Below are 10,161 nucleotides of genomic sequence, written 5' to 3'. Positions count from 1 at the left end.
ATAGGGTTGCAGATCCCTTTAGCTCCTTGGGTACTTTCTCTAGCTTCTCCATTGGGAGCCCTGTGATACATCCAATAGCTGACTGTTGAGCATCCACTCCTGTGTTTGCTAGGCCCCTGCATAGTCTCACAAGAGACAGCTATATTTGGGTCCTTTCAGCAAAATCTTGCTAGGTAAATGAGATTTTTTTGCTCTGGAAAAAATAATGGTTGAAAAGACAAAAGGGAAAATGTGTATTTTTCCCAGAAAAAAAAATTCTCTTCAATCTCATTTAAGATATGCTGTATTTACTCAGAGGTATTAGGAATTGGATGCTTCAGACTATGGTGTGGGTCACACAGATGTTAAGATCAGAATCCTCCAAACCCCCAACTGTTGACGCTAGTAGTCCTCAGACGTGTGTATGCCAAGAATTTGGAGCCCTGGATAGAAGCCCTCAGTAGTCAACCTTGGCTGCTGCTCACGATCATAGGCAGTGGACCCTGGACTCCATAGCTGTCCTCTGGGCAAACCACCATCATCTTGGTCAAAACTTACTTGTTATTCTTCTATAAGAGAAAGAAGAGAATGTTTCTCCCTCTGAACCTCCCAAATCAGGGGCAAGTCTACCTCAGAAGGTCAGGAGGCCAATAGCACAATGTGCTCAGCCTTCTCTTCTCCCTAGTTATTACCCACAGGTCTGTTCCAGGGCTGGATCACTGTGCCACAGCCCATCACTGCACTCCCTTTGTGGGCACAGCATCTTGGACCCACAATGATCATGAATCCTCTCCTAGCAGCCCCTTGTCTCTAGATTTCCACCATCTTTAGATCATCAGGCACACCTGATGTGCTAATTCCCAGCTGTGAAGAGGACACAGCCCTTTCCCAACAGGCCCTCCAGCCCCGCTGTGAGTTAGTGGGTGTCTGGATTAACTCCCAGATGTCTTAGGCATCTGAGTCAGAAGGTCCTATAAACAGATTTTATCCAGTGTTCTACCTTTGAAAATCAGGCCTATATCAAAGATTCAGGCACAAGTCTTACATGGTGGGAGTTTAAAGTAGAATTTAAAGTTGGGAACTGATTTCAATTAAGTCACTTCCAGGCTTCTGTTTATTTACAGGCTACATCTCTTAGTCTATGCCTTGCCACATCTTTGCTCTCCTGTCTTCAGGGATACAGGCAGCATTCTCCCTGAGAAGGTGCCTGCTTAGCACCTAACACGTTCATGCAGCCGAGGTCTCATCTAAGACTGCAATGTTTAAGGTTCTTGGCCAGATCGTCTTGTGCAACACAACTTCCAGACCTGGGCGTGTGGATACACATGCAGAGGGGCGTGTAACTGTTTCCAGTGCTTCTCACACCTCTTACCGGGGAACGTCTGGAAAGTAGCAAGTGAAATAGGCAGACGGTGTGTTCAGTTTGAAAACAATGGAGAAAGGATTTAGTATAAGTCAGATTTCCTGTGACTGTTTTTTTTAAGGTTAGATTTTTTTTTTCTGCTTTCAGTAGCAATCACTTCCCTGTGAAAACTTTGTAATAATGATTAACTCAATCTGGAGGTTATAGTGAAATTTCCTCCTGAGAACTTGGAACTAAGAGAGATAGGAGAGTGGTGTGTTGGTTTGAATACGATTGGCCCCCATAGGCTCATATATTTAAAGGCTTGGAACATTAGGGAGTACTAATTGACAGGATTAGGAGGTGTGGCCTTGCTGGAGGAAGTATGTTACTGGGCTTTGGGGTTTCAGGTGCTCAAGTCAGCCTCAGACTCCCCTCCTGCTGCCTGTGGATCTATATGTAGAGCTCTCAGCTAACTCTGCAGCGCCATGTCTGCCTGCACGCCCCCACATTCCTTGTCATAATGACAATGGACTAAACCTCTGACCTGTAAGCCAGCCCCAAATAAATGTCTTTCCTTATCAGAGGTGCCACGGTCATGGTCCCCTTGGACTCAAACTTGGACTCAACTATCTGGCCCTGTGTATGAACTGATCCCACAATTAGCGCCCTGGTTCTCTTCACAGCAACAGAATAATAAGACAAGTAGTATATGAGAGAGAAACTTTAAGACCAACACCATGACCAAAAGTCACCTTTAGAGAATTAGGCTGGGGATGCAAAGTCTTGGTGTTTGATCTGATATCACAAGGGGCAGGGGCAGGTGGAAGGAAATGAGCATCTGGGTGAAATGTCTGAACATATACTTTGTGTGTTTGTATGTGCACATATGTGTGGTCATGTTCATATATGTGCACATGCACTTCTTGGGTTCCTCAGAAGTTTCCCACCTTGTTTTTAGAGGCAGGGTCTCTAACTGAGACCTGGAGCTCACGGATTAGGCTGCACAGTCTGACCAGCACCACCCAGGGATGCGTCTGTGGCTGTCCTGTATCCTAGCACTGGGATTGCAAGTGCATACCTCTGTGCTAAGATTTATGTGACTCGTGGTGACTGAACTCAGGTCCTCCTGTTTTCACAGCAAGCACTTTACTGACTGAGTGACCACTAGGCCCCTGAAAGTACATTTACTGATCAAAATAACTGCCAATTAATGAACCAAAGAAAAAAGGATTGCAAGGGTTTGGGCAAGCGTATCCATCTATGAAATATATAGAATCTCTGGTCAGGTTCCCAAGGCAACGTGTATATCCAAGACTTTAGATACACTCACAGATTCTCCAACAGTGTGAGAACAATACCCCAAACATATTTGTGTCTTAATTCCTCCAATGTTTTTGTCTGAATTCAGTCTTAATGGAACAAGCACACTTCCCATATGTTTTTAAAAACAAGCCTGCCTGTGGGGAGAGGAGGCAATGGTCATAAAGACTTGGGTTTAACTATCTAGGCTTGTATATGAACTGATCCTACACTCAGTACCCTATTCTGTCCTGAGCAAGAAGGATAAGAGAGAATAGATATCTGACACAAGAAGCAAACAAATGCTGTAACTGTATAAGATAATAAAAAAAAAAGTAAATTAGAATGACTAATGTCTATGAGATGGAGGTAGGTGTTTTAAGAGTAGGCATCAGAAATTGATGATCTAAAAATTTAATACATGACCACTGGTTAAAGCCACTGTGAGCATTTTCCAAAACCATTTTTTCAATGAAGTTTTTTTTTAAATGTACATTAATATATTTGCCAGAGAAGACAGTGTCAAAATGACTTAAAGCAAGTACTGTAAAGGCAGTGTGAGGTGCGTAGACAATTGTGTGTGTGTGTGTGTGTGTGTTCCCTTCATCAAAAACAGAATAAGCCTCACCTGCTTCTTCCCAACCCCTGCCTGATCCCCTCCAGGCCTCTGTGAGTGGATGTTGGAACCTGACTGTGCCTCTGGCTAACAGTGAGGATCTAGAGTCAGCTGTGCAACATATACAGGGTAACATAGTCTCTAGGCAAAAGGAAGAAGGAAAGCTACAGGGCAAGAACTAGCTTGACATTCTCTGGGGCTTTACCGATCAGGGTGAATGGGAGGAACCACACCAGAGACTTAGGCAGTAAAGAGTCAAAGGAAGAGATCCAAAACAGAAGAATGGCATACCCTGATAGACAGTTTTTAAAAATGGCTACTGAATGGGAAATAGGCTGCAAGAGTGGTGATGATAAAAGATAAAAGAGAGCAAGAGTAGTCCAGGTGTTAAGTACCCAGGCGTTAAGTACCCAGGCAGGTAAGGGCCAGGCTGGCTCAGTAATGTTACACAGCAGTGAATGAAGTGAGGCACATCTGGGGGATGTGTTTCCTGTTGATAGACATGTATGTGTGCCTAGTCAAAGAGTGGTCCTTCTACCATAACTGGGACAAGTAGGGGAGCACTCAGAGCAATCAAACAGACATCCTCAGCTTGAGACTCCTACTAAGACATGAGCAGAGTAACCAGGTAAGAAACTTGGGTTTGGACCATTAGGGAAACATTGGAATAGATGCACAAAACTGGCATGTTTCTGCACACAGATGGTCTTCAAGGTCACGGGCACCCCCGTCCTGACAATTACGTTCCACTGTAAATTAATAAATCAACTAAAGGACCGAAGCAGTAATATGAAGCTGAGACCATGAACCCAAGGTGGATCTGACCCCTGCTTTGCCGCAGTCTCATCTAGAAGCTGCTTTACAAGGCTGTCCTGCTAAATCTCCACTAACACCCTGTGCTACGTTCTTTATCATTTTGAATGTATGTAGAATGCAAAAGCATGACATGGAGGACACGTGTACAACGACACCAGAGGAAGTGGCATGGAACAGGCAAGGTTGAGCTTGGGAAATCTGAAAAAAACTGAGATTAGAACCTCATCGTGGGACCTGCAGGGGTAGGGCTAACCCCTCCCTGGTTCCATACCTGCCTCAGAGCATTCAACTAGGCGACTCCCAACCAGCTTGTCCCAGTTAATCAGTGACCACTCAGCACCTAGAATACCTTGCCACACTAACGAGGCATCTCAGTAGCAGAATCCTTCAGGCAATTAGTGCCCTTTCCCTCCCTGGATATTCTCATGTCCTTCCCCAGAAACTATACAGCCTTTTGTTGACTTGAACAAAGTGTATTAATTCAAACCCACCCCTAAACCCCCAATAAAGAAATATGAACACGCCAGGATTGTCTCAGAGAGCTGCTTCATACTCTCTTTTCTTCCCGCCCCACTCCACTTCACCCCCTCCTGGAACAGTATCTGACTTATGCAGACTGTGGACCCCCAGTTTGCTGGTGGCACCTGCACACCCTGAGAAGGGAGGCTGAACCTGGTACCACATGACATATTCAAAAACTTAAACGTATCAAAATTCCACTGAATAAAGAAATATTATATAATGAAGGAGAAACTTATATAAGCATATCAGGATTCCAAAACTAAGCCCTTCGTGCAGACCACAGTAGCGGCCACACACACTGGAGTTTGCTGACTTTGGGCTCAGTGGAGAAGGGCTCCATTGTTACACACATTTGAGAACATCACAGAGAATTTAGCTAAGTAACTTGATGAAACAACAAAAAGACAGTGCTGACAGAAGCCGTAAAGTAAAATGAAGGTAGACGGTTCCAATTCATCACTGAACAGTCATTGTCTGGTATCATAGGACCACTGTCCTGACTTTACATCTCCTGCAGTTCCTTTCTCAGTGGGGAAGATGGCTCACACCTGAAATAGAGCAATGACAGATACAAGAAGCCTTTCTAAAAGTACAAAGACAGCTACAATGGGAAAGCAGACCTCCCCAGAGATAATGTTTCAAACACTAAATACAACTATACATTAATGGCACGAAAAAATTTACATTCCTATTGTGTTAAAATTTAAGTTTCCATATGTACTTTCTTGGTCATTAGATAATTAAATAATTACATCTAAATAATTAATTTAAATAATTATTTTTTCCTTGTCTTTTGTTTGCTTGTTTTTTATTTTATTTTCTTTTTTAAAAGACTTATGATTTACTTATTTATTTATTTATTTTATGTATATGAGTACACTGTAGCTGTACAGATGGTTGTGAGTCTTCATGTGGTTGTTGGGAATTGAATTTTAGGACCTCTGCTCATTATGGTCAACCCTGCTTGCTCAGTCCCTGCTCACTCTGGCCCAAAGATTTATTTATTATTATAAATAAATACACTGTAGCTATCTTCAGACAGCACCAGAAGAGGGTATCAGATCTCATTACCGGTGGTTGTGAACCACCATGTGGTTGCTGGGATTTGAACTCGGGACCTTCAGAAGAGCAGTCAGTGCTCTTACCCACTGAGCCATCTTGCCAGCCCTATTAGTCTAATTAAGTGAAGTTAATGACAAGTTAGTATTTTTAAGACCATTTGCATTTTTAACAGTGTTTTTAGCTGTGTCTTCTAACGGTAGGTGTGTTACCCCCCTCACTTCTAGCATTTAACTAACTTCCTGTGTACAAGCGAAGGATTTGTGGAATAAGAGCTGATTTGCCTTACAAGCTCAATCCTGTATCAACTTAGGGAAGCCACACACTAGATCAGCACTGGAGAGAGCGGTACAAAGGAGTGTCCTCTAACTTCTAGTTTACTCTCACCCCAAGATGCCCAGGGACTATTCCTCTGAATAAATTATTTCTGGATCCCAGTCACAATACTCCTTGGAGGGCACTATTGGGGGCTGTCATTCTGCTGAGTCTGCCTCCAGCCATAGCTCTGCCATCATGCTGAGATCTTCCCAAGAGAACTATCGGTGGCATGAGGCTCTCTGACTTACACTGATCCTTTTCTCACATGCTCCCCTCTCTTCCTTTCTTACCCCTCCCCTCCTCCCTTCTCTCCTCTGAATCTTCTTTCCCTCCCTGTCTTAAACATTGATGTAGTAACCTAGTGTCCTAGTAAGGTTTTGCCACTTTGACACAAGCTAGAATTATCTGAAAAGAAGGAATCACAATTGAGAAAAATGTCTCATAAGATGAGGCTATAGGTAAGTCTGCAGGACATTTTCTTAATTATGGACTGATGAGGACGGGCACAGACCTTTGTGGATAATACTATTCCTGAGCTGGAGGTCCTGTGTGCTATAAGAAAGCAGCCTGAACACACCATCTGGAGCAAGCCAGTAAGCTGCATTCCTCTCTGGCTTCTGCATCAGCTCTGCCTCCAGGCTCCTGCCTTAAGGTCTTGTCCTGACTTCTTTCAGTGATGGACTGAGACCTGACAGGTGTAAGCTGAGTAAACTATTTCCTCTCCAGGTTGTGTTTGGTCACAGTGCTTTATCACAACAGTGGGAATGTAACCAAGACATCTGGCAGATGATCTGTCACACTAAACGTGAAAGGTGAAGCCAGATAATAGGCTAAGCCAGATCCACTCAAAGCATAGAAACAGGCTGTCTCTTGGCGGCTCACCATGCTTCCATGGTAGCTAAAGGCTGTAAGTCACTTCAGTGTTAAGATCTACGAATCTGCTTAGGCTTTTATTTTATTTTATGAACCAGCTTAGGTAAAACAATCTTCCTTAGGGTATCATCTAACTTGAAGTTTAGACAAAACCTACATGTAATATATATTTTCCCCTTAAGGACCTGGGAGAGAGAAGAGACTATGGCAGGGTTGAAGTCACAGTGTATATTTCTGGAGCCCTCATTTAATTGTATGCTCACCAGCACCCCCATTTCTCTGTGCTGTGACACCTTCAAAAGGTCTCCAGAAGCCACAGACGTTTGAAAAACGTCTGACATTCGACCAGTGGTTATAAAAAGCTCCTTTCTTCTGCATAATGCATTGTCTTCGGATGAAAGACGCTCTACAAGGAGAACATTGCCCTTCCCACCAGGGAAGAAACCACCATTTGCTTCAAAGGCAGGCAGCCTCAGCTTCTGCAGAAGGTACGACCTGCTCTCCATCATGGCTCGATGTCTTTTGTTAAGCCTTTCGGAATCGTTTGTAGATCCTTTAATTCTCTGCAACTGATTTCTATGGCATGGAACAAAAATACCCACCCTGTTTCTTGTATCTCCATTCTATACTCAAAGGCCAGTTTTACTCTAGATAATTGGCAATGTAGTAAAATTAGAAGAACAACGATCTGGTTAACGTCATGAGTAATGTTTTCAAATGTTACTATAGTTCCACCTCAGGCTCTTCCTCATTGACAGTTATAAAACTGAGACTGGCTCAAGATACCAGAGGCAATTTTAGACGTCTTTCCAGAGAGCCTGCCTTACCTTTAGCTGAACTAGATGCACATCCACATGCTTGCTGTCTGCATCCTGCTGGACCGAGTAGGTTAGGTCACGGACCCTCTCTGAGGTCATCCGGAGCCAGGTCTCAATCTCAGGTAAGTGCAGGACAATCTTCCAGTCAGCTGCTGTGTGGAGTGGAGGTGGCTTTCCATACTGCTGCTCAGCATCCACATCCTTCACGGCCTCTTCTCCCTCTCCTTCCTCCTGCTCCACGGTAGGTGTCATGTTGATGGCCATGGGCGAGGCATCAGTCGCCATGGGGTCTGGGTCCTGGGACCGCAGTGGGGAAAGGGTCACGCTCATGGTTAACATGGAGAAATCTAAGCCTTACTTCTTTCCAAAACAGCTGAAAGGCAAAAGGAAATAGGAAAGCAAAGTCAGACTAGATTGCCAAATAAAGCAACGATACTTCGCAGAAGAAACGGGGTTTCTAAATAAAGCCAGGTTCTAAATTAAGAAACCACTGCTCATAACAAAAACAGAAAGAGGGGTTTTGATTTTATACATTCTAGTCGAAAGACCCAGTAAGTAACACAAAGCATGGTGATACTGTCTCTCCAAATATCCATTTTCCCACTTCCTTAGTAACAAATACTGAGATTTAACTGTGAATGTTCCTGTCCTGAATTTAGAACTAGAGTCCTCCATTTCCTTTGCAGCTAGCTGTAGCCCGGTAGCCAAGTTTCAGCCAATGAGAAGTGTAATAGCTATGCAGAAATTCTGATAGCTGTTTCAAGGGACCGCTGAACTAGAATAAGCCACCTGCCGGCCCATCTGCTCTCCACCGTTACTCCAGTCTCTATGGTGGACTCCATGGCTGGGGCTCTAGCTCCACATCAGGCCAGGAGATGCTCTGGGATGCTCTTAGGGGAGGATGGTGAAGCACAGAGCTATGAGTGTAGGTCATAAGATACCAAGGAGCCTTTCTGCCAGTACTGCTGACATGTGAAAGGAAAGAACGAATTTCTACTGTGTCAAAACAATGATTAAAGGGGCTTTCCTAATGTACGCATCCAAACATCATTTTGACTAAAACCAACATAGTCAATACATGAAGTAAAAAGGGAGGGTGTTCTAATTATCAAACACACTGTGTTAGTATCAGATATTGTCTGTTTTGAAGATTTGGATAGATGACAGTTATACATAGATAATAGCTCCACAAGCAGACAGACAGGCAGAGATGATAGATATAAATAACATGTAGCAATTCCAAAATGTTAGTTTCTTGAAAAAGAGATTATACCATAAAGCTCTAATTAATACTGATTAATTAATGTCACACTCAGGTTACATTAATATAATATCCAGTTATGTTGAAAATTTCAGAGGTATTTGAAATTTTACGAGTAATAAGTTGTTCTGATATATAGCAAAAGGGTTACCAGTAAAAAGGTGAGATTAGCAACTGCATATCATGGTGAACTAAGTTTGCTTTTGAGGATAAAGGTTAGTTACTAACAACGATCGTGCTCTTCTGAAAGTTGTCTAGCATAAAGTACCCTTTTGGCTCTTATGTTTTATAATAAATGGGTGCTATTTCAGCCCTGGGAACAGCTTGTATTCAAGGCTAATGGATTTCTTTGTGTTTTACACCACCACATTGTGGTGGTGGTTTTGTTTGTCTGCTTGTTTGTTTAGTACATTCAAGTTATACTTTCATTACTGACAAGTAACTGATCAAAAGTTCAGAAAGTTAATGTGGTTATCAGAAAGCAGCTCACACATTTTGTCAGATTCTTAATATTCACTTAGCAGCTGCCTTTGCTTCCGTTTTGCTATAACAACGGCCGTTACCAAAGCAGTCTGGGGCAGAAACTGCAGGAAAGAGCTATTTCACCTCAGAGGTCATAGTCTACCATGACAGGAAGTCAGGGCAGGAACTCAGTCCAGGCACCTGGAGGCAGGATCTGAATTGAAGCAGAGGCCATGGATGAGTACTGCTTACAGGCTTGCTTCACACCCCCTGCTCTCTTACACAACCCAGGATCACCAGCCTAGGGGTGGTACCACCCATAGGGCACTGAGCCCTCCCAACATTAATCATTATTCAAGAAAAAGACTACCACCAACCAAAGGGTATACACGGGTGGGTCCATGGCTCCAATATGTATGTAGCAGAGGACTGCCTTCTCTGGCATGAGTGGGAGGGGAGGCACTGGGTCCTCTGGAAGCTTAATGCCCCAGAGAAGGGAGAAGCTAGAGGGGTGAGGCGGGAGTGGGTGGGTGGGGGAACACCATCTTAGAGGCAAAAGGGAGACAGAGAGGACGGGGGTTTGCAGAGGGGAGACTGGAAAGGGGAACAACATTTGACATGTAAATAAATAAAATAATCATTTTTTTAAAAATAGAAAATGTACAATAACACATGGCAGAAAGAAAGAAAGAGAGAGAGAGAGAGAGGAAGGAAGGAAGGAAGGAAGGAAGGAAGGAAGGAAGGAAGGAAGGAAGGAAGGAAAGAAAAGAAAAGAAAAGAAAAGAAAAGAAAA

General features: G+C 43.4%; 1 protein-coding gene across 6 annotated transcripts in view; it reads right to left on the bottom strand.

Moving 5' to 3' along the window:
* The window catches only part of Akap6 (A-kinase anchoring protein 6), a 432,222-nt gene that overhangs the window by 330,501 nt on the left and 91,560 nt on the right, over positions 1–10,161 (bottom strand). For all 6 annotated transcript variants that reach the window (XM_029484604.1, XM_029484605.1, XM_029484603.1 and 3 more), the window contains one exon: positions 7,655–8,018. In XM_029484604.1, the coding sequence (XP_029340464.1) occupies positions 7,655–7,984 (330 nt within the window). In that variant the 5' untranslated portion in view covers positions 7,985–8,018. The remainder of the gene's footprint in view (positions 1–7,654; positions 8,019–10,161) is intronic.

This window comes from Mus caroli, chromosome 12 (assembly GCF_900094665.2).
Source record: "Mus caroli chromosome 12, CAROLI_EIJ_v1.1, whole genome shotgun sequence".
In the NCBI taxonomy this organism is placed as follows: domain Eukaryota; kingdom Metazoa; phylum Chordata; class Mammalia; order Rodentia; family Muridae; genus Mus; species Mus caroli.
Note: the sequence above shows the minus strand (reverse complement) of the source record. Positions and strands in the feature narration are given on the sequence as shown.